General features: G+C 55.6%; 2 protein-coding genes across 28 annotated transcripts in view; both read left to right on the top strand.

Annotated features, from left to right (window-relative positions):
* The window catches only part of PLA2G6 (phospholipase A2 group VI), an 81466-nt gene extending 58936 nt beyond the window's left edge, over positions 1–22530 (top strand). For 6 of the 24 annotated variants that reach the window (XM_054469504.2, XM_054469505.2, XM_054469506.2 and 3 more), the window contains 11 exons: positions 1161–1343; positions 4602–4710; positions 5721–5882; positions 7740–7818; positions 11026–11189; positions 13362–13512; positions 17714–17850; positions 18244–18398; positions 20272–20439; positions 21449–21522; positions 21720–22530. In XM_054469504.2, coding sequence (XP_054325479.2) covers positions 1161–1343; positions 4602–4710; positions 5721–5882; positions 7740–7818; positions 11026–11189; positions 13362–13512; positions 17714–17850; positions 18244–18398; positions 20272–20439; positions 21449–21522; positions 21720–21864 — 1527 coding nt within the window. In that variant the 3' untranslated portion in view covers positions 21865–22530. The other 18 variants (XM_063663230.1, XM_054469511.2, XM_054469515.2 and 15 more) reach the window with 10 other exon arrangements.
* Positions 22531–22559: 29 nt separating this feature from the next.
* BAIAP2L2 (BAR/IMD domain containing adaptor protein 2 like 2) overlaps positions 22560–24032 on the top strand; it is a 31865-nt gene continuing 30392 nt past the window's right edge. The window contains exons 1-2 of one of the 4 annotated variants that reach the window (XM_054469520.2): positions 22560–22864; positions 23387–23550. In XM_054469520.2, the coding sequence (XP_054325495.1) occupies positions 22712–22864; positions 23387–23550 (317 nt within the window). In that variant the 5' untranslated portion in view covers positions 22560–22711. Of the gene's footprint in view, positions 23551–24032 lie in introns of all 4 variants that reach the window. The other 3 variants (XM_054469519.2, XM_054469523.2, XM_054469522.2) reach the window with 3 other exon arrangements.

The raw sequence follows: 24032 nt of genomic DNA, 5'->3' as shown, positions 1-24032 counted from the left end.
GAGTCTGATGTTTGAGGGCAGGAAGCATCCAGCACGGGAGAAAGATGTAGGCTGGGAGGCTAAGCCGGTCTAGCCTTTTCACATTTTTTTCCGTCTGCTTTATATTCTGGCTGTGCTGGCAGCTGATTAGATGGTGCCCACCCAGATTAAGGGTAGGTCTGCCTTCCCCAGCCCACTGACTCAGATGTTAATCTCCATTAGCAGCACCCTCTCAGACACACCCGGGGTCAATACTTTACATCCTTCAATCCAATCAAGTTGACACTCATTATTAACCATCAAGACGATGATGATGATGATCAATGATGATGGTGGTGGTGGTGCTGGGCCTAGCTGCACACACAGGGAGCCTGGCTGGGCATCTCCTCTGAGTTCTTCCCCTAAGCTAAGCTCTGTCCTCCTGGGAGGATGGAGGCCTCTGGTCTCATCACCAGGAAGCACAGCTTGACAGGGAATGGGATGCCCCAGAGTTCATGGCCTACTTCTCAATGTGATGGGCCAGGAGGAAGGGCACTGCCAGCCTCGGGGGTACCTCCGCGTTCCAGGAGCTGGACACCGAGTCAGGCCCTTCTGTGTAGGTTTGGTCACTCATTGTCATCACATGCTGTGAGGTGGGGACTTGCATTCCCATCTTCACAGAAGAGAAACCTGAGGTGCACATGGCTACAGTGACCCGTCCAAGCGCAGGCAGCTGGTATGAGTGGAGCTGGGCTTTGGGCTCAGGTCTGTGACTCCAAAGCCAGGCTCCCCTCCCTGGTCCCAAGGCTCTCCCAGGGATGTGCACTGCCAAGGCCCAGTGAGAGGTGATACCTTTGCAGGGTTCCGGGGGGGATGCACGGAGCAGGGTGCTTCAGGACAGGCCCCAGAGGAGCCTTTGCAAGGAGAGTGGGTTCTGTTGGCGCTAGGAAAGGACCAGAAGCCTCTTAAAACAGTCAGCACATCTTTGGCTTTTTGTCCCTAGTCTTGGGATGCTGATGGTATGGGAGGCAGTCTAGGCCCCCCCCTAGAACTGGGGCCTGCCCCTGGAATCCTGTTGCTAGTGCTTTCCAACGTCCCAGTACCTGTAAGCCTCTCAGAGCGGAAGTGGCAGTGCCCACGTGTCCCAGGGTACGGCAACTCCCCTAGTGCCTGTGCTAACTCGGCCTGACCGTCTCCCGCAGATGGCCCGCATGCTGCTGAAACGGGGCTGCCACGTGAACAGCACCAGCTCCGCAGGGAACACGGCCCTGCACGTGGCGGTGATGCGCAACCGCTTCGACTGCGCCATAGTGTTGCTGACCCACGGGGCCAACGCGGATGCCCGCGGAGAGCATGGCAACACCCCGCTGCACCTGGCCATGTCGGTGAGCCCGGGACCACGTGTCCTGCCCTGTGGGGCTGGTGGGAATGCAGGAGGGCTGTCCGGACTGGAGCACTCCTCCCCACTGTCTCCCTCCTATCTTCAGCTGCTCCAAATCATCTTCCCACCCAAAGCTCATTTCAGACCCTGACTCCTCCCTCAGGAAGCCTTCCAAGTCCCCCTCTCAGCCCAAAATAACACCACCTCCTGTGTGCTTTGGTACCTTTTCCACCTGTGCCTCCGTTTGGCACTTGCATGGCACAAGAGGGAAAAATGACAGCTCTGGCCACAGACTGGCCCTGGGCAAGCCATGTCACCTGTCAGCCTCGATCTCCTCATCTGGAAAATGGTGGCATGAATACTTATCTGGAAGAGTTATGGAAAAGTTGCGGTGGACACTTGGTCACCCTCTACAGAATGTCTAAGTGACACACGCAGTACCTGGCCCGAGTGAGCATCCTGCTTCCCTTCACTGGTCTGCGTGTTGCTCTCATCTCCCCTGGGAGGCTGTAAGATCCTGGCAGGCAAAGCCTGAGTGTGCAGCCCAGCAGCCCGTGGCAGGTGCCAGGCACATTCGTTGGTTTATTTTAGAACACAGTTCCTGCCCTCAAAGCCCTGACTATCTGGTTAGACAACTAGAGTATGAACATATTAAACCTAGCAGAGGAGGACTGTTACTGTGTTACAGACATATATGTGTACACGTATTCTTTTGTTTTGAGATGGAGTCTTGCACTGTCGCCCAGGCTGGAGTGCAGTGGTGCGATCTCAGCTCACCACAACCTCCGCCTCCTGGGTTCAAGCGATTCTCCTGCCTCAGCCTCCCGAGTAGCTGGGACTACAGGCATGCTTCACCATGCCCAGCTAATTTTTGTATTTTTAGTAGAGACAGGGTTTCACTGTGTTGGCCAGGAGGTCTCGAACTCCTGACCTAATGATCCACCCGCCTTGGCACCCCAAAGTGCTGGGATTACAGGCATGAGCCACTGCGCTTCACTGTGTGCACATATTCTATAGCAATACCATATGTACATAAGTCTGTTTACTGAGTCTCAGTGACAGAACATGAGAGACCCCCAGGACTCTAAAAGAAGTTGATTCAGGACACGTTCAAGGACATCCTGTTTTATACCAAAGGTCAAAACTTGGAAGAGATGTTGTTGCCCAAAAGGCTGAAACTATAAATAGTTTCATTTTTGAAACTGTGGACATTTTTAGCACTGGGTGGGCCCTTGGAATGATCTTACTCAGCAGTTCTCAAGTTTTTTGGCCTATTTGATCCCTTTATACTCTCAAAAATTATGGAGGATCACAAAGATTTTTTAATCATTTGGATTTTCTTTATCTATATTTACCATATTAGAAATTTAAAGTGTGAAATTTTCAAAATATTAATTCATTTAAAAATAACAAAAATATATACACCTACTATGTACCCACAAAAATTAAAATTAAAATATTTTTTAAAAACTTAAAAAATAACTGGCCAGGTACAGTGGCTCGTGTACACCTGTAATCCCAGCACTTTGGGAGGCCAAGATGGGCAGATCACCTGAGGCCAGGAGTTTGAGACCAGCCTGGCCAACATGGCGAAACCCCGTCTCTACTAAAAATGCAAAATTAGCTGGGTGTGAGACCTCTGAAAGGGTATCACGCATTCACAGGGGTTCCCAGGTCTTGCTTTAAGAACTGTTGATAGACTTCGGTCATCTTCTTCCCATCTTCACAGTTTTTGGCATATTCATCAACCACCTTTACAATTATGTACTTAATCACCTCTTCAAATTGGCTTACTTTTATTTATTTATTTATTTATTTATTTTGAGACAGAGTTTCACTTTTGTTGCCCAGGCTGGAGTGCAATGGCGCGATCTCGGCTCACTGCAACCTCTGCCTCCCAGGTTCAAGCGATTCTCCTGCCTCAGCTTCCCGAGTAGCTGGGATTACAGGCGTGCGCCACCACGCCTGGCTAATTTTGTATTTTTAGTAGAGACGGGGTTTCTCCATGTTGGTCAGGCTGTTCTTGAACTCCCGACCTCAGGTGATCCACCTGCCTCAGCCTCCCAAACTGCTGGGATTACAAGCGTGAGCCACCGCGCCTGGCCTGGCTTACTTTTAAACTGACTTAAATTTATTTTGAGAGAAATGTTGCATCACTACCATAAATGGCCATCCATCCATCCAGTGCCAACCATAAAAGGTAACCAATGCAGGGCGCAGTGGCTCACGCCTGTAATCCCAGCACTTTGGGAGGCCGAGGTGGGCGAATCACGAGGTCAGGAGTTCAAGACCAGCCTGGCCAACATGGTGAAACCCTGTCTCCACTAAAAATACAAAAAATTAGCTGGGCATAGTGGCGGGCACCTGTAATCCCAGCTACTTGGGAGGCTGAGGCAGGAGAATTGCTTGAACTCGGGAGGCAGAGGTTGCAGTGAGCTGAAATCGCGCCACTGCACTCCAGCCTGGGTGACAGAGTGAGACTCCGTCTCAAAAAAAAAAAAAAAAAAACCAGTAACAACAACAAAAAATCGCAGTTAATGCTGAAAACACACACATATCTGTAGCCATAGAAGTCCTAATAGAATGTGAAGAACTGTTTGGAAAACCCCAATCTAGACCCACAGCTTCATTCTCTAGGTAGGGAAATCAGGTCCCAAGAAGAGGAAGGTGACAAGGCCAGAGCCCACAGTTCCAGGTGGCCAGTGTGTCCTGTGAAACCATGCCATGCTCTGCGCCCCTGCCTGGCCTCCAGGTGTGGAGATGTGTGATGCTCTTCGCGGGGACACTCCCCTGAAGGCTGCCATCAGGGGCACGTGTGTTCGGTTACCCCTCAGGGATGACACCCTGGACTGGGTGGGCAAGATGGCCTTCCCTGCCCTCACCCACCCTCTCCTTGCTACTCCTGAAAGCCATCAGCAGCTGACCTACTGTGTCCCCATGGCTCCTGGGTCGGGGTCACAGATGCACTGCTTCCTTGGAGGCGGAGCTGGCAGAGCAGGAGCAAATCACCTCTAGTTTCTGCCTGGGTTCTTACACCCTCCCCTGTGGGTGCTTTTAAGCCTGTTTGTCAGGTCCCCAGCCAACAAAAGGCAGCCTTTGGACTACAAGATTGACTTGGGTGGGGGTGAGGAGGGTTCCAGTGTCTCCCCGCGCTGAGGAGAGGCCCGCTGGGTGAGTTGACAGGTTGGGGCCGGCAGCCAGGGGCCCCTTTGTTCTTCACTTCCCTGGCGGTTGCACATCTTACTCTCTCCATCCCCGACAGAAAGACAACGTGGAGATGATCAAGGCCCTCATTGTGTTTGGAGCAGAAGTGGACACCCCGAATGACTTTGGGGAGACTCCTACATTCCTAGCCTCCAAGATCAGCAGACGTATGTGCTCTGCACTCTGGGGCCGGAGTGGGGCGAGGGTTGGGTGGATACAGGGACTGAGGAAGAGGGAAGTCCCAGCCATCAGGCGCCAGCATCCTGTGCTGACCCGCCCTGCTCAGAGTTGCCAGGAGCACCTCGTACTCAGAGAGGGGGCTTCCTTACCCAAGCGCAAGGGCCCTGAGCGGTAGATGCAGGCCCACCACGGGGCTTGCTATACCAGCATCCTCTTCCGTGTAGCGCCCCCCACCTCAGGGTGCTAAGATTCCCAGCAGAGGTGGGGACAGAAGAGCCAGCAGCAGCCTTCTTCCCCCACTGTTGGGGAATTCACTGATGGAACCACTGGCTGGAATGACCATAGGGTGCATGCACGATACTGCACGAGCTCTGGGCAGAGTGCATGGCCACATGCTGCACGCTCGCCCAGTGAGCCTTAGCTTCAGAGCTGGACAGAGCAGATCCACCTCACCAGAGGCCTGGAGCCCGCTCTGGAGGGTTTCAGGAGCTGTGGGGGTCACTGTGGGCAGGTACCTGATGGCAGCAGTGTATGTGTGCCAGTGCACACGTGTGTGTCTGCAAGCACCGCATCTGTGACCTCCTTCTCAGCAATCCCATCCATCAAATGGAATAGGTGCCCACTGGCTGGCTCTTTAGTCCCTTTGGAACCCTGAACTATCACTTAGCATTTTTGAGAATCACTGAACGTGGCCGTGGGATTCCTGCTTTCTCGGCTGGAGTAGAAGGAAAGAAGGGGTTCCCACAGGCATCGGGCAGGGTGACACTGACCTCCTCCTCCCATATCTTCCTTCCCTGGCTTTAGGAAGCTTCTTGGGATGTACCAGCCTGGGGGCAGCAGTCCCTGTCGGGGTGGGCTGAGGCCTCTGGAGCAGCCCACATGCCCAGGGCCTGGTAGCTGGGACAGGGGATGGAGTGTGGAAAGGAGGGGCCTCTCCTTTGCATGTTGACATCATTTCTGATCCTGTGCGATCTCCCCTTCCCCAAACCATGACAAGTTGTCACCAGGAAGGCGATCTTGACTCTGCTGAGAACCGTGGGGGCCGAATACTGCTTCCCACCCATCCACAGTGTCCCCGCGGAGCAGGGCTCTGCAGCGCCACATCATCCCTTCTCCCTGGAAAGAGCTCAGCCCCCACCGATCAGCCTAAACAACCTAGGTAGGCCTCGCCTCCCAACTCCTTCTTCTCCAGCTGGTTCCCAGGCCCCTGGATCTGAGCAGGCCCCACCAAAGCAACAGGATCCCCAGGACAGAAGTCACTGAAGGGAGCCAGGGAGGATGGAGCTGGAGTTGTCAGCCTCTAGGCAGCCAGCAACCCACAGATCCCAGAGGCCTAGGGCATCCCTGGCTGATGTCCCACGCTCCGTTGCCCCTGAGAGGATGTGCCCTGCACACAGTCTCAGGCCTAGGTGTTTCCAGTGGCACTCATAAGGTAGCTGCTCTCATTGCCCTCCTGTCCCCAGGGCGCTCAGGGTGGGCAGCGAGGAGTGCTGTCGGGGGACTGGGGGCCCAGGCCCTCTGGCTCCTCCTCTGTCCCTCTGGCTTCACCTGTCACTCTGGCTTCACCTCTGTCACACTGTTTGAATCTCGGTTGGGCCTGAGACCTGTGTGCCCCCTTCCTGGCCCCATGGTGACTTTCAGACGTTGAATGTGGCCAGGCAGCCGGCATCTGCCCCGGTGCATTCCTTGGTGCCCAGGGAGACATCCTCAGACTAGACGGGACCCTTCTCTGGACTTTCTGTGGGCTGGCCCACTCAGGAACCTCAGTTGTTTGGGAGTGGGGTCCCCTGAACAGAGGGCAGCCAGGAGCCAGTCCTTGGTGAGCCAGACTTAACTGTGGAGGCGGCAGCACCTCCAGCCAGGGTAGCCCGACCAAGCCTGGAGCTCTGGAGAGGCACCGTGACCATGGCTCCTTGTCCTTCTGGCTCCACCTCTCTTTCTCCTCCCAGGAACTAATCCCCTCCACCTCCCATCTTTATCTCTCAATTTTGCAGGCAGTCACCCAAGCCAGGCCGGATGGTGGGCCTGGGGTGCGGCGTCAGATGGGTAACGCCCTGGGCCTGGAGAGGCCGCGGAGCCTAGCCATGCGACATTAGCTCTAGCTCTCATTCCCTAACTCGTCCTTCTCAGCTGCATGCATGCCACACGCCCCCTCCCCTGCATCCTGTCCCCGGCACTCTGTCCACGGCCTCTCTCGGCCACTCTCCTGCTTCCCTTGTTCACTGTGCAGCCTTGTGCCCTGGGGAGCGGGAGACACCGCTTCGCAGCCCTCGGTTCTGCTTTGCTGCTTGTAGACTCTGCACAGTGGTGGGGGACTGTCAGAGTTGGGGTCACACAGGCTGCTGCGCCAGGCACCTGAGGACTGGGCTGCTTATCAGGAGGGTCAGCTAGTCAGTTGGGTGGGCATGGGGCAGGCCTTGGACACAAAGGAAGACGTGGACAGAGTGGATGGTGGGCCTGATTCCGGAGGCCACTGGGATTTCCAGACCTGGGATCAGGACAAGGGATGTCTCCCTTCATCCATGGACTTAAACCCCGAGGAATGTCCTGACTCAGCCTTTTCACTAAATGACCTTGGGCGAATTATGGACCCTCTTAGAGCCTCACCTGTCAATAGGGAATAAGAATTCTTAGGCCCCAGGTGGTCTCGCAGCATCGGCTCCGATGCAAGAAGAAGCACTTAGTCTGAAGAGGACACGCAAGGGAATTCATGCCTCGGGGTTTTGAGAGGAAGAGATTGAGGGGAACCTGGGAGCTGGCTGGGCAGGGTGGGGAGCCCTTCCCAGAGCAGTGGGCCCCCCTTTCCACTCCAGCCCATTTCTCTCCTGTGGCCTGTGGCTCAGCTTTCTCCTGGAACAGAGTCCTTCCTGTGGGGAAGGGACAGATGACAGGGGGAGTGGGGGGGTGAGGGCGTGGCCGTGGGCGAGGCACAGCCCAGGTTTGATCTAGGGACCTCTGGGGTGGCAGGGCCTGGGGACCCGCCTGGCCCCAGCGTGCCCTGCTCTGTGCCTCACAGAACTGCAGGATCTCATGCACATCTCGCGGGCCCGGAAGCCAGCATTCATCCTGGGCTCCATGAGGGACGAGAAGCGGACGTAAGTGGATCGAGAGCGGGGGCAGAGGGGGGAATATGTGCGCTTTCCTGCCCCTCACTCACCCCCTGTCGTGGGCTCAGGGCTTTACTGTCTGTACCTTCACAGCCAGCGAAGTGACTCTGCTCCTAGTCGTATAGTTCTCAAGCAGAGACAGAACATGGAGAGCCTGTGTCGCTCGTTCATTAATGTCAGGCGGTGCAAGCTCTGGAGACCAGCCCAGGGTGCCAGGCTTCTTGGACTTGGTGGGGCTGGCGCAGTGTTCTGGCCTCCCTCCCTGATCTCCTTATGGCTAGAGGAGGGGGAGATGCCCGGGTCCCCCCTGGGGAGATCTCAGCAGCTGCTTCCCTCTGCTCCTACCGGCTTCCTTAACCACCTCCCTCTGTGGAATAGTGGCGTGGGCTGCCTTCCCCAGCACCTGCTGTATACTCAGGCCCATTGTAAGAGGCGGGCCTGGGTGACAGGATGCAAAGAGAAGATGCCCAGGCCTTGCCCTTCAGGCATAATCTCGGGTGCTTGGAATCAGTGCCAGCTGGCATGGCAAGGTACCAGGACAAATGCGTTTCCAGCCACTGTGCTATCGCCACCTCCCTTGATTGCTGCAGTTGATTCATTTATTCTTTATTAGTCTCTCATGTTCCTAACAGCCTTCCCAGGGAGGAATTTGTAACCTTGTTTCACAGATGCAGAACCTGAGCCCCTGAGAGGTGAAGTGACTTGCTCAAGGTCACACGGAGTGAGTGTCAGGGTGGCGACTCACACCCGGGCCTTCCGAACCCACGTCCTTTGTGCTACCCCAGCCTCTCTCTGGGTTCTCTGTGGACTCTATACCTAGTGCCAGCCCCCTGCAGGGAAAGCTCTCTTCTCAGAATCAGAGGCAGCTCCACTCCCAGGGCCAGGCAGTGATCGTGCAGCTCTGTGGTTCCTCACACGTCGCACTCACTTCCATGCCACCCTGTTGTGTGCCCTGGAGGTGCCCCTGTCCCATCAGCATTCCCTCCCCTGTGCCCCCTGCATGCTCTTGCACGCAGGCACACACGCACACACACACACGCACATGCACCCACATGCACACGCATGCATGCCCACATGCAAACACATGGACATGCATGCACACATGCAAACACATGGACATGCATGCACACATGCAAACACATGGACATGCATGCACACATGCAAACACATGGACATGCATGCACACGCAAACATGCACACACATGCATGCACACATGCAAACACATGGACACGCATGCACACATGCACATGCAAACATGCATGCACACATGCAAACATGGACACACATGCATGTACATATACACACCTGCACACACATGCATGTACATACACACATGTACATACACACACCTGTGCAGGGGCTGAGGTGAGGTAGCTGCACCTGAGGGGAGACCCACATTTCCCAAGGGAGGAAAAGCAGATTCCCCAGATTCTGGAGCCTCAGAACCCTCCCTGGAGCGGGGCTGAGGCGAGAGTCAGGAGACCCCTCAGTACCTCCCCACTTGGGCCTTCCAAGCTACAGAGCCCTGCGCCCTCTGGGTTGATCTCTGTCGCCAGCCCCGCATCTTCAGGAGTTTGCTTTGGCCTCCAGCAACAGCGTAGCCTCCCCTGCCACCTTTAGGCTTGCTGGGGGGCTGGGTACCTGGTCTAGGAAAAGACCCCTAGAGGTGGGACCCGGGCCTCCTCCATTTATCAGCCCTCTTGGGCACCTCCTGCATCCCCTTGACACACAGCGCTGCCCAGAGCAGAGGCAGCTTCTGCCCTGGTGGAGCTTCCAGGTCAGTGCAGGAGAGAGTAAAAGAAAGATTGTGAATGGAATGGTTCAAGCAGCCTCCACCAGGAAGCGGGTGGAGCAGCAGGCGGGCCGTGCGGGAGGGTCTTGATGGCATCAGGGCAGGCTTCTCTCAGGCAGTGACATTCAAGCTGAGATGGGAAGATGAGAAGATCAGAGGAAGGTTCCAGGCTGAATCGACCACAAAGGCATTCCCCCAGGGCATGGCCAATGAGGACAGGCAGGATGTGGGGAGACGTGTCAGGGTGTGTTGGAGAGCATGTGACTCAGGAGGCGGCAGACCCAGGTCCAGGTCCAGTCCACATCCATATGACTTGGTTCCCGTCACCTAACCTCTGAGCTACACTCCCTCCGTCAATCAAAAATATGCACAGAGAGTAGGCGCGGTGGCTCCTGCCTGTAGCTACTCGGGAGGATCACTTGAGCCCAGAAGGTTGAGGCTGCAGTGAACTGTGATTGTGCCACCGCACACCAGCCTGGGCGACAGAGTGAGACCCTGTCTCTATAAATAAATGAATGAATGAATGAATGAATGAAGCCGGGCATGGTGGCTCGTGCCTGTAATCCCAGCACTTTGGGAGGCCGAGGCAGGCGGATCACCTGAGGTTGGGAGTTCAAGACCAGCCTGGCCAACATGGAGAAACCCTGTCTCTACTAAAAATACAAAATTAGCTGGGTGTGGTGGCGGGCGCCTGTGATCCCAGCTACTCGGGAGGCTGAGGCAGGAGAATCGCTTGAACCCGGGAGGCAGAGGTTGCGGTGAGCCGAGATCACGCCACTGCACTCCATCCTGGGCAACAAGAGTGAAACTCCGTCTCTAAATAAATAAATAAGCACAGGGATGTCAAGGAGGGTCTACCTTAGAGGCGTTTGGGACAATGACATGAGCTAATGCTGGTAGCACCTCTCCCATAGCCCCTGGCAAGAACCTCTTCCTTCCTCCCTTGCTTCTCCCACCTTGTGTGGAGGGTCCTGACACCCTGTCACTGTCCATTCCTGGCCTGGCTGTAGGGTCCCCGCCCCTCCTTCCCCAGCCTTATTTAATTCCAACAGACTTTATCAGGCACCTGCTTTGGATCAGGCCTGATACTGACCAAAATCAGGTGTCCCAAGTTGGGGAGACTGGCCCAGAGCCTGCTGGGATGGCGCCTGGTCAGTGAGGTCATCCCCCAACCTTCCTTTCCCTTTCTCTGTTGCACTCTCCAGCCCCTGAAATACTAGACATTTGTTCCTTTACTGCCCTCACCCCCACCCTCGCTGTCCTGCATAGGACAGAAGTTCCTCGGGTCCGTATGGGTCTGTCTGCCAGGGCACAACTGCAGGGGACAAGGGCTATGAGGGTGGAGGTAAAGTGCCAGGCTGTGGCAGAACCCTCCTCTCTCCCACTGCTGTTTCCACTGCAGCCACGACCACCTGCTGTGCCTGGACGGAGGAGGAGTGAAAGGCCTCGTCATCATCCAGCTCCTCATCGCCATCGAGAAGGCCTCGGGTGTGGCCACCAAGGACCTGTTTGACTGGGTGGCGGGCACCAGCACTGGAGGCATCCTGGCCCTGGCCATTCTGCACAGTGAGGGCGGCCCCTGGGGATGGGGCCAGGCGGGTCTGAGACCTGTGTCCTCAAGGGGCCGAGTTCGTCTTCAGAGCTTTGCAAAAAGAGAGTAGAGGGGCAGGGGAGGGCTATAAGCCCTTTGAGGAGGCAGGGGCGGGGCTGCAGGTGCTGGGGTCCCAGGCTGGAAGGAGGAGGGCTGGGCCCATGGGCTTGGGTTTGGGGATCCCCCACCCTCTGGCCACAGAGGGTAGAGCTGGCTGTGTGAAATTTTGGCATAGGAAGCATTTTCTATGGATTGCCTTAACCCCTCCTCCCCTCACCCCTGCAAAGCAGGCACGAGGGGCCACACAGCCTGCTGCACATAAGGAATCCCATTCCCAGGGTGCACGCAGTAGGCAGTCTCAGGAATGAGGAGCCACTGAGCCTCAGGATGCCAGAGCCCTCGCCTGCACGCTTCATTTTACTGGGAAATTAAGTCCCCAGGCCGGGAGGGATGACCTGAAGTCACATAGCTCATCCATGGGGTCACTGGGCTGGAGTGCAGTCCCCTAGACTCCCAGCCTGGCACTTCCCAGGCCACAGGCCACTGTGTAGTCTCCTCTCACTGCCGCTTTGGAAAGGCGCCTGGCTTGCTGGACAGATAGCCGGGTGGCCTGTGTTGTGCTGGCTCCTCTGTGGAGCTGTCTGAGCTTCTAGGTGCTGACCGGCGGGGATGGGCACTCCCAGATCAGGGTCCTCAGCTCCCCACAACCCCCTGGGCCCCTCAACATCTCTGACTGGTGCCCCTGCCCCTGTGCTGGTTAGATTCCATTTTCTCCAGAGCGCCCCCACATCTGGATGCTGGTCATGCAAAGTCTTGGAGGTGCCAGGGGAGGACTCCCCACCCTAGGGTGGGTATCAGGGCCTGTGGGCCAGGCCTATGTTGGATGCTGGGGATGCAGAGCTGAGCCAGGCATACCCCCAGCCTCAGGAGCAGGGGGCTCAGCCAGTCCAGGAGGTGCTGGGGACAGAGTCCCATGGGCGGAGGAGGAGAGTCATCTGTCAAGTTGCCAGGACGTTCGTGTCCACGGCGGTTTATTGACTGGTATCTCATTTCCTTTTGATGATTCTCACCATAGCCCTGCGAGGTGAGCAGATGGGGAAACTGAGAACCAGAGAGGATCACCCAGTGAATTGGGCAGTCAGGACTGGGTCTCCAGCGGTGCGCCCAGCTCTCTCCCCCGGCCTCAGGGTCCCAGCATCCCCTCTCTGGTCTTCCATAGGGTCCAAGGGCGGGCACAAGGTCTGAGTGGGCAGAGTCCTAGCTTCTTCTCCAAAAGGGCCATGTCCTCCTTCAGGGACCATTTCTTCCCCATCTGGGGTCTTGAGACTCCCAGGGGCCATGGAGGGGATTTGAGAGGTCTCCTGGCGGATCCTCCGGTGTGGGCAGATGCCCTCCTTTCAGCTACCCTCTGCTTGTACATCCCTGGCCCTGGGGAACTCACTGCCTCACGGGGGAGGTGGGGGCAGCTTCTCCTTCCTGGAGGTGCAGCCGGCCCCTTGGCCCTGTCTGTTCTGAAGGCTCAAAGGACAGGGTTATTCCTTGTTTTCTGTGACAAACAAGGTGGGTCTAGCTTTTATAAGCTTTTACTCTTGAGGGGCTCTTCTTTAAGGAAAATAATACAAAATCATGAATACAAGATGAGGTATTCAGGAGCCTTGGGGCTCCTGAAGGGGGGCTTCAGTGGTTTTTGAGTCTCTCTGTTGCCCAGGCTAGAGTGCAGTGGTGCATCTCAGCTCACTGCAACCTCCACTCCTGGGTTCAAGCGATTCTCCTGCCTCTCAGCCTCCCGAGTAGCTGGGATTACAGGCGCCCGCCACCACACCTGGTGAATTTTTGTGTTTTTAGTAGAGACGAGGTTTCACCATGTTGGGCGGGCTGGTCTCAAACTCCTGACCTCAAGTGATCCACCTGCCTCAGCCTCCCAAAGTGCTGGGATTACAGGCATGAGCCACCATGTCCAACCAGAAGGGGGTTTCTCTCTCTGTCTGGGAGGTTGCAAAGGAAGGGCCCAGAATGTGGGTTTGCTTAGGCTTCGGTAAACCCGCTTCCTCCTGCCACCTCCTGCGCTCAGGCCCTCTGCAGGCTGTTCTACGGGAGCCCTGTGTGTGGCCGCTGCATCTCCCCACCTCTGACCCCTTTGTTCCTAGGTAAGTCCATGGCCTACATGCGTGGCGTGTACTTTCGCATGAAGGATGAGGTGTTCCGGGGCTCCAGGCCCTACGAGTCAGGGCCCCTGGAGGAGTTCCTGAAGCGGGAGTTTGGGGAGCACACCAAGATGACGGACGTCAGGAAACCCAAGTAAGCCCTGGCTCACTGGGGCTGTGACCGCAGCTGTGCCCACTGTGGCTGTCCCTGGGGACAGAGGGCTCCCTGTCCTGCTGAGGGAGGGGGAAGAGCGCCCCATGCTTGAGGGGAGCAGAGGGAACCCCCTTCCCAGGGAGGCAGAGGGCTGGGGTGTGGCTGTCACTTGGGCATGCGGACACCTGCTGAGCGCAGGAGGGGTGTGGCCTGATGGGCCTGGCTCTGCCCTGCCTGGCCAGGGATCTGGGGCTTGCCTGGAGAGAGCCTGGGCCACCCTTCTCTGAGACCACCTGGGCAGACCACCCAGAGGCTGGGTTTTTAATGCCCAGGCAAAAGGAACCCACCGGCTTTTCAAATGACACGGCTAAACATTTTCTCACATTTCAGACAGCACTTGCTCCCAGGATCGGACTATGAGGTTATAATCAGAGGGCTTCAGTCCTGCCTTTAATTTAAGGCCTACAAGTCTTGAACTAATTTAAGTCAGACTAAAGAGGAACTCACATTTCCAGGAAACATTTGTTTGGGGGGCCCAAATCCTAGGACTAATCAGTGCATCCCGTTCGGGGCCGGATGAATGGTGTGTTCCAAGAGGAGTGTTTTGAGCATTTCTGAGTGATTTTTTCATATTTTGAAAGTGAGTCTCCCCCAGTCTCAGGGGCCCGGAATCCCCTCTGTGGTCTTCCCTAGGGTCCAAGGCCAGCGACCTTCAATCTTTTTTCCCACTCTGTGGCTTATCTTTTTGCTCTGTGGTGTTTCTAGGTTTTTGTTTTTTGTTTTTTGTTTTTGTTTTTGTTTTGGTGGGCCCATGTTCTTAATGGGGTAGATAATATTTATAAATATTTTTATTCTTGTAGTTTGTGATTTTTTCCTTTCTTTCTTTTTTTTTTTTTGAAACAGGGTCTTGCTGTGGGGCCCAGGCTGGAGTATATTGCTGTGAACACGGCTTACTGCAGCCTCGACCTCCTGGGCTCAAGCAGTCCTCCCATCTCAGCCTCCTGAGTAGCTGGGACTACTAGCATGTGCCAACACATGTATTTTTTGTAGAGATGGGGTTTCACCATGTTGCCCAGGCTAGTCTTGAACTCCTGAGCTCAGGTGATCTTCCTGCCTCTCCCTCCCATTACAGGCGTCAGCCACCGTGCCCAGCCTAGTTTGTGCTTTTTATGTCTCATTCATAAACCCCTTTGCTGGCCCCAAGCAGCACACAATTCTCCTGTGTCAAGCTGAAAAGCTCTTTAGATCTGCCTTTTACATTGAAGTATTTTATCAACCTGGAATTGATTTTTGTATGAGGGTGAAGTCCAAGATCCAATTTAATGTTTTCCACGTGATTGGCCAATTTTCCCAGCCCCATCTGTGAAGTCTGTCCTTCCCTCTGCTTCCTCAGCAGTGGGTCAAGCGTCCCTCTGCGCTTGGATCTGCTCCGGGCTGTGTTTTGTTCCACTGTTTGGAAAGCTGTCCCTGTGCCCGGATGATAGAGCATAAAAAACTACCGCTGTGTGGTGAGTCCTGGTGTCTGGGCGGCAGATCCTCCACCTTGGCCTTCTTCAAAAACATCATGGCTATTCTTGGGGGCAGTAGAGAGAAGTGGATACAAGCATGGACCCTGAAGTTTCTACCTCTTCTCAAAAATAGGAATATGCCAGGCATGGTGGCTCAAGCCTGTAATCCCAGCTCTTTGGGAGGCTGAGGCAGGAGGATCACTTGAGGCCAGGAGGTCGACCAGCCTGGGCAACATAGTGAGACCCTCATCTCTACAAAAAATTTAACAGTTAGCTGGGCATGGTGACACTATGGCTGTAGTCCCAGTTAATTGAGAGGGTGAGGTGGGAGGATCACTTGAGCCCTGGAGGCTGAGGCTGCAGTGGGCTGTGATCCCATCACTGCACTCAAGCCTGGGCAATAGAGTGAGACCCTGTCTTAAGAAAAAAAAAAAAACCCACAAACTATAAAAAAAAATATTTATAAATTCTACTCCATTAAGAACATGGGTTCATCCAAATAAATAAATAAATAAAACAAAAACACCATAAAGGGAGTAAAAAGACAAGCCACAGAGTGGGAGAAAAGATTTCAAATCCATACATCCATCAAAGGACTCATTTTCAAAATATGAAAAGATCATTCAGAAATGCTCAGAATAGTAACCACCATTTTACTTTTTCTTCCTATGAGTTTAACTACTCCAGGTACTGTTAAGTAAAATTTGTAGGGGATAATTGATTTGGACCAGGATTCTGTACCAGGCCCAACAGACCAAACCAATATGGAGTCACTCATGCCAAGTGAACCTAGTTAGCTTAGGCATATACCCATGTAACAAATAGCTGAGTTCTGGTTAGCTACAACAGCTGAGCTTTAATCAATCATAGATGGCCACCTGATTCAAACAAGGCAAACCAATTAAGCTCCACACCTCACTTTGGTTTTCAGCCCATCAACACTGCCTGACCACGTTGCAGGCCAGAGTTCTATTCTGGTTTTGTGGCCTGCTTGACTCTCAGTTCATCAATAAAAGCCAATTAACATCTTTAAATTTGTTGCAATTTTATCTTTGACAGGACCTTATGTAAGTGGAATCATACGGTATTTGTCTTTTTGTGACTGGCTTCTTTCTTTCTTTCTTTCTTTTTTTTTTTTTTTTTTTTGAGACAGAGTCTTGCTCTATCGCCCAGGCTGGAGTGCAGTGGCACGATCTCAGCTCACTGCAATTTCTGCTTCCCGGGTTCAAGTGATTCTCCTGCCTCAGCCTCCCGAGTAGCTGGGATTACAGGCGTGTACCACCATGCCCGGCTAATTTTTTGTATTTTAGTAGAGACAGGGTTTCACCATGTTGGCCAGGCCAGTCTCGAACTCCTAACCTCATGATCCACCCACCTTGGCCTCCCAAAGTGCTGGGATTACAGGCATGAGCCACTGCGCCCAGCCATGACTGGCTTATTTCACTTGGCATCCATGTTGTAGCGTGTGTCAGAATTTCCTTGCTTTTTAAGGCTGAAAAACTCCATTGTCTGTTGGATACACATTTTGCTTCTCCATTCATCCATTGATGGATAGTTTAGTTGCCACCTTTTGGCTATTGTAAATAACACTTCTGTCAATGTTGGGTATGCAAATACCTGTTTGAGGCCTACTCTCTATTACTGGTGCCTTCTCCAGAGAGAATTCTGATGGGTTCAGTTTGATCATATTTTGTTTAAGATTTTTGTGTCCATGCTCGTGGGTGAACTTGACCCATTTTTTCCTATTTGGGGTTTTGAGGAAATATTTCCTCTTTATTTTTTTTGGAAGAGTTAGTGTAATAGTGACTTTATTTTGAATTTATGGTAGAACTTGATAGTAAATTCTTCTAGGCCTGGAGTTTGCTTGGTGGGAGGATTTTTGATGATGGAATTAATTTCTTTAGTGGTTGTAAGACTGACCACTCGGGGTTTCTAAATACCTTTTTGAGTTAGTTTTGGTTAAATGAGGTTTTTCTAGGAATGTGTCCATTTCATCTAAATCTTTAAGCTTACTGGCATAGAGTTGTTCAAAATATTTTTTTTTTTTTTTTTGAGACAGAGTTTCACTCTTGTCGCCTAGGCTGGAGTGCAATGGTGTGATCTCGGCTCACTGCAACCTCCGCCTCCTGGGTTCAAGCAATTCTCCTGCTTCAGCCTCCCAAGTAGCTGGGATTATAGGCATGTGCCACCACACCTAATTTTTGTATTACTAGTAGAGACGGGGTTTCCCCATGTTGGCCAGGCTGGTCTCGAACTCCTGACCTCAGGTGATCCACCTACCTCGGCCTCCCAAAGTGCTGGGATTACAGACATGAGCCACCGTGCCCAGCCGATTCTCCTTTTTCTAATGTCTGCAGTGTGTGTTGGTGCGGCCCCCTTTTCTTTCCTGATTTTGATAACAGATAACAGACATGTTTTATCAGTCTTGCCACAGGTTTTTCCATTGGATTAGCCTTTCAAAAAAACCAACTTTTGCTGAATTGTGCTCCCAAGGTTGGACCAATCTGACACTCCTCCAGCACTGCCGGAAGAGAGCCTGTTTTGGGGGGATGGTCGGGGGAGAAGCCCACCTATCCCGAACAGAGGTTGGAGTGGGCACTCTGCTACCCAAGGCCCTGGGGTGTGAATGGTGGGGAAGGGGAAAGGTGGATGGGCAGGTGGCTCAGCGGTCCTCCTGCCTCATTTCTCTCCAGGGTGATGCTGACAGGGACACTGTCTGACCGGCAACCGGCTGAACTCCACCTCTTCCGGAACTACGATGCTCCAGAAACTGTCCGGGAGCCTCGTTTCAACCAGAACGTTAACCTCAGGCCTCCAGCTCAGCCCTCAGGTTTAAAACATGTTTGATGCATCCATGGGAAACGACTGGCCCGAGAGGCTGCGGGGTGGTGGGTGGGAGTCGTGCACTTGCCATCGGGCACCCTCACCGTGTCACCAGCCCACCTGCTGCACTGGTCTTTATTGGCTGAGGACAGGGATTGCGGGGGAGCTGTCAGGCCCCTGGCAGGTTAGAAAAGTCCCTGGAAAGTCCTCAGCTGTACCTGCCTTCCACCAGGATGAACTAGCCAGACAGTGTGGCCTCGTGGGTCCTGCTTCTGAAGAGTTCACAGCCTCCCTTCTTCCCGCACCCCCAGCCCCCGACACGCACACCCTGAGATCTGGAGTGCATGGGTTTTATACCAGTCCCTTGTGCCACTGGGCCGCCCTCCTTCCCCGCCCCTAGACCAGCTGGTGTGGCGGGCAGCCCGAAGCAGCGGGGCAGCTCCTACTTACTTCCGACCCAATGGGCGCTTCCTGGACGGCGGGCTGCTGGCTAACAACCCCACGCTGGATGCCATGACCGAGATCCATGAGTACAATCAGGACCTGATCCGCAAGGTGAGTGCCGCGGGCCAGAGGGCCTGGACCCACTGCTCCCTGGAGTCAATCCTGTTTCAGCAAACCGTGCTAGGGACCAACCCCCAGGACAGCAGGTGGTTTTTACACACGCACTCATTCATATGTGCACGCAGGGCAAATTGATCTCACTGGAACCTGTTCCATGGGTGGGGTCTGCCTGAAGCACTGTGCTAAGGGGGGTCTGAGGACCACTGTGCTCTAAGTGGGCATGAGTGGAGAGGGCGGCATGCATATCATGAACGTGCCACTCGAGCCAGCCTGGGGACAGGACACATGCTTGCCCTTGAGCTCACCTCTGTGGATAGACAGTCCAACAGGAATGCCCGCCCCCACGGGTTGCCGGTGCTGTGGTGGAGGACCGTGATGCCTCTGCTAAAAGGCCTGGGGGCTCGGAAAGGGCTCCATGGAACAGGGGACCCATCCTGAGGCCTTTGGGGACAGAGCAGTGCAGAATCAGTGATCTGGAGGAAGAGCAGCAGCCCTCCCTCTGCGGAGGTACAGCAGAGGCTGGCAGGACCCAGCATGCTAGGGGAGGCCCTGTGGCGCGGCGGGCGGTGGGTGACCGGGGTGGGCGAGCGCGGTGGCTGAGCTCGGACCCTGGAGCCAGAGCGCCTCTGGGGGTCCCGATTCTGCCCGCGCTCACTGCCCGAGCTACTGAATGGTGCCATCATAGCGCCTGCCTGGGGAGGCTGTGAGGCCTTGGCATGCTGTTGTCTGTGAAATGTTCACGCAGCGCCCGGAGTCTGAGCTGCGTCCTTGCTGCTCTGGTTTCCCGAAGCCCCAGGCGTCCTGGGCAGCGCAGCAAAGGCTCTGGGCAAACAGAGAAGCGCCCTCTAGGGGCCAGATCAGGCAGGGCGGGCTTCCTGCAGGCGGCAGAGACTATCAGACACTAGCCAGTCTAACTCTCCTATCGCGTGCGGATAGGGAGCCTGGGACCCAGAGTGGGAGGCATCACCCAAGATCATCCAGCAAATCGGTAGCAGAGCTTTTTCGGAAACAAACAAGAGAAGCAGCGGCCGGGCGCGGTGGCTCACGCCTGTAATCCCAGCGCTTTGGGAGGCCGAGGTGAGTGGATCACGAGGTCAGGACATCGAGACCATCCTGGCTAACACAGTGAAACCCTGTCTCTACTAAAAATACAAAAAAATTAGCCGGGCGGGCATAGTGGCAGGAGCCTGTAGTCCCAGCTACTCGGGACGCTGAGGCAGGAGAATGGTGTGAACCCGGGAGGCGGAGCTTGCAGTGAGCTGAGATCGCACCACTGCACTCCAGACTGAGAGACAGAGCGAGACTCCGTCTCAAAAAAAAAAAAACAAAAGAGAGGTAGCACCCAGGGCTCGGGTTCAAGCCTTAGCCCCTACTTCCCTACCACGTGGCCCCGGCAGCTGCTTCCTGGCCTGAGCTTCTCTGAGAGCCCTCATTTGCAAACTGGGTGATCAGTGCCCTCTCCACAGACTGGCTGGAGATTAAATGAAGTGATGATGCAAACACCTGGCAAATCACCGACACCAAGGAACACCCTCTGCCTTTCCTCCCCTGGCCACGACTTGACTTGGGGGGCCAGCATCAGATGGGGTGGGCGAGATCCTTCTCGCAGCTGGTGTATGTGTGGTCCTGTTGGTACACAGGTGCTGTCCTGAGCAGATGGTATGTGATGCCCGCACCAGCCCTTCTGGGGTCATGTGCAAGAGGCTGGCTGGAAATCATGCCAGGCGTGCTCTTGCCACCAGAGACCTCTTGTTCTGTTCTCATGTGCCCCAGAGCCCAGTCTTGGGCCTCCCCTTGACGCTCCCCTTCGTGCCCCCTACCTGTGGAAGGTGCCTTCTGACTGCCCCTGTCCTGTTCCCAACAGGGTCAGGCCAACAAGGTGAAGAAACTCTCCATCGTTGTCTCCCTGGGGACAGGGAGGTCCCCGCAGGTGCCTGTGACCTGTGTGGATGTCTTCCGTCCCAGCAACCCCTGGGAACTGGCCAAGACGATTTTTGGGGCCAAGGAACTGGGCAAGATGGTGGTGGACTGTGTGAGTGTGGGCCCCTCCCCCAGGCCACTTCCCTCACAGTCTGCAGCCCAGGTCGATGGCTTTCCCTCATCCTGTGGGGCCTTTGGTGTTGGAGGAGACAGCAGGGCTCTGTCCATCGCCTTTAGCCAGCTGGAGGGAAAGAGAGTCCACAATTCAGAGTCTCAGTGCGGGGCAGGGACCCTCAGTGACCACCAGCAGGGGGGTTTTCAAACCCTTTTTAGCTGTGGATCCCTTTCTGCAAACATAGCGCAGTGTAGAAGCCCAGAATGGACAAAGGCTCCAGAGCAGGCTGGGCGCTCACCCTGTAATCCCAGCACTTTGGGAGGCCGAGGCAGGCGGACCACTTGAGCACAGCAGTTTGAGACCAGCCTGAACAATATAATGAGACTTCGTCTCTACAAAACAATTAAAAACTTAGCCGGACATGGTGGTGTGTGCCTATGGTCCCAGCTACTCAGGAGGCTGAGGTGGGAGGATTGCTTAAGCCCAAGAGGCAGAGGCTGCAGTGAGCTGTGATCATGCCACTGCACTCCAGCCTGGGCAACAGAAGGAGACCTTGTCTCAAAAAAAAAAAAGAGAGAAAAAAAGAAAGGGGAAGGGAAGGGAAAGGAGGGGAGAGGAGGGGAGGGAAGGGGAGGGGAAGGGAAGGAGGGAGGGAGGGAGGGAGGAAGGAAGGAAGGAAGGAAGAAAGAAAGAAACTTCAGGGAGAGGGGACATGGAGGCCTCTCCACTCAGCCACTACCCTTTCCCCAACTCACCATCCCTGAAAGGGCACTGCTGAGACCGCTGCCCCTCTGATTGCACAGCTGGGACAGTCCCTGCAGGCCCAGGAAGGGGTTTTTCCCGAGCCACTCTGCTGCTGTGTGGCTGAGCCTGACTCGAAAAAGCCTGGGGCTCCCCTTGCCGGGGCTCCGAGAGTACAGGGCAGGGCCGGGCGGGGTGCAGGCCAGGCGGGGTACAGGCCGGGCGGGGTGTGGGCCCGGTGCTCACCAAGGCTGCTTCTCACCAGTGCACGGATCCAGACGGGCGGGCTGTGGACCGGGCGCGGGCCTGGTGCGAGATGGTTGACATCCAGTACTTCAGGTGAGGGCTCAGCCACCCCAGCCCTTGGCCCCGTGCCCTGGCCTGGTCGGACTCACTGACTTCCCCTCCCAGCCCTAGTGTGGACTTTCCCTTCCCCAAGGGTCTGCTCTGTTCCCCAAGCCCACCCTGGTCCTAGCTGGCATCCCCTGCCCAGCCTGAGCATCCTAGGGTGACCCCCTCCTCCCTCGCCCAAACAGATTGAACCCCCAGCTGGGGACGGACATCATGCTGGATGAGGTCAGTGACACAGTGCTGGTCAATGCCCTCTGGGAGACCGAGGTCTACATCTATGAGCACCGTGAGGAGTTCCAGAAGCTCATCCAGCTGCTGCTCTCACCCTGAGGGTCCCCGGCCTCTCACCGGCCCCAGCTGACCTCGTCCATTCAGCCCATGCCAGGCCAGGCCCAGTCACTGTCCTCCCGGGCAGATCTGGGCCCAGGCACCTCTGAGTCCATAGACCAGGCCTGGGAGAGTGCCAAGCTGCCTGCCCGAGGCTGGTCCTGAAGGCCTCTGTCCCACTAACCCCGCCTTCCAGCACTTTATGTCATTCCAGGCTATGAAAGTCTAGAGCCCCCTTTGGCCCCTTTCCCTGACTGTCAAGGACAACTGACTCCCCCATCAGCTCAAACATTAAGGGTACCCGGGCACAACCGTACCCCTGCCCCCAGCCCTAGCCTCCCTCAGGGCCTGTGGGGCTGCCTCTGCCCCAGCCCCCAGCAAGGGCACTCCCAGGCTTCCTGGTGGGTGCAGCCACTCCCTCTGCCCTCTGCTCTGTTCCCTGGGGGTTGGGACTAGAGAAATGGGGTGTCCCCCACCCCATCAGCTGGGAAAGCCCAGGCCGCAGGAGTGGGATGCCCGTTCGACTTTGCCCCTCATACTGGCCCAGCCCCTCACACTGACCCACCCCGAGAACTCTCAGCTCTCAAAGGTCACTCCTGGGAGTTTCTTCTTCCCAATGGAAGGGGCTTAAGAGCCAAAACTGAAATAAACCATTTGGATTCAAGTTCACCTGTGTTGTGTGTGCAGTGGTGTGAGTTCCCCCTGCTCCCCTGACCCCCAGCTCCTCTCGGCCTTGACCCTCGGCCTTGACCGGCCTTTTCCTTTGTACCCAGACACTCTGTTTTCCAGGATCCCTGGGCAGGGACACCTCCTGTTTCCTCTAGGCCTCCCCTAAACCGGCCCTTAGGGTATGCAGAGGCAGCTGCCAGGACCACATACCCCCAGCAGGCCCAAGGAGGGCCACAATCCTCAACTTCATCTTGGAGGACCAGGGAGAGCCGCATTTGTCACCCAGAGAGGCCGGGGACTCCGCATGGACAGGCAGCGCGTGTGCAGGGCCAAGGTCTGCCCAGGGCTGGGCAACTCCAGCGTTTGTGCCGCTCCTGCTCTGGCAGGTGGAGGAGCTGGGCGGGCCAGAGCGGCTGTGGGAGCCATGCTCAGAGGGCGTGGCCCCACTGTGAGCCGCAGGCCTGAGGACACTGAGAAGTAAAGCTGTGTTCCCCTTCAGGGGCTGCTGCTGCTGGGTCTGGCAGAGACAGTCCTGGGGGAGGGCATCGGGGAGCGCCCACCCAGTAAGGTGGGCAATGCCTGGTATAGGCAGGTGGGAGGGCGGGGCCCCCTAGGGTCGGGGTCCTTGAGGAGGGGGTGACCCAGGAGGGGGCTCATCCACATGGGTACCTGTATCAGCCCACAGCTCCAAGGGGTGAATAATTGAAGGGCAGGTCACACGAGCCCGCCTGTCATAGGATGCCTTCCCTGCCGGATCCGGTTACGCCCCAGATCACATTCTGACATCCCGAGCTGGTGAATAATTAAGCTGCCACTCCTCTGAGAAAGGACTCCATCTCCAGGTCCCTCTCCGCAGCTTCCTCGCTGCCAGCCAAGCCGTGGGCACCTGAGGGACTACCTACCACTGCTCCTGGCTGTGCCATCGCCACCAGCTCCCAGCCTCCTACTCAGACCCGGGACAGCCCCTCCATGGCCCCCGAGATGGACCAGTTCTACAGGTCCACCATGGCCATCTACAAGGTGAGCACATGGGTGGCCAAGCCAGGGCCTGAGTCCCTCCTCCCAGGGCACAGAAGTCAGGCCCGCTCTGGAGGACGGAGGGCCAGCCGGGGCTGCAGATGTCCTGGAAAGGGAAGCCTGGAGCCAGGCTGGGCCAGGGGTGGGTACGGGGGTAAGGCTCCCTGAGAGCACTCAGCCATACAGCAGGAACCCCCAACTCCCAGATGCTGGACAAGGCAGGAGGGGGCCCAAGGCCCAGGGTGGGGAGAGTTGAGAGTCTGGATGAGAAGGGCCTGGCTGCCTGGCCTGGGAATAAAGACCCTCTCTCTCTCTCTCATTTCTGAGCCCCTCACTCAGACTTCCTACTTCACCCCCAGGGGGTTGTTGCAGCCACCACAGACATTTATTGAGCACCTCCTGTGTGCAGGACCCTTTCACTGTAAGCCTCACACCACCCACCTGTGAAGTCGAAAATGACCACCCTGTTTGATAGATGAGAAAAC

The sequence above is a fragment of the Pongo pygmaeus genome, chromosome 23 (assembly GCF_028885625.2).
Source record: "Pongo pygmaeus isolate AG05252 chromosome 23, NHGRI_mPonPyg2-v2.0_pri, whole genome shotgun sequence".
Classification (NCBI taxonomy): Eukaryota; Metazoa; Chordata; class Mammalia; order Primates; family Hominidae; genus Pongo; species Pongo pygmaeus.
This window is presented reverse-complemented; position numbering and strand designations above follow the sequence as displayed.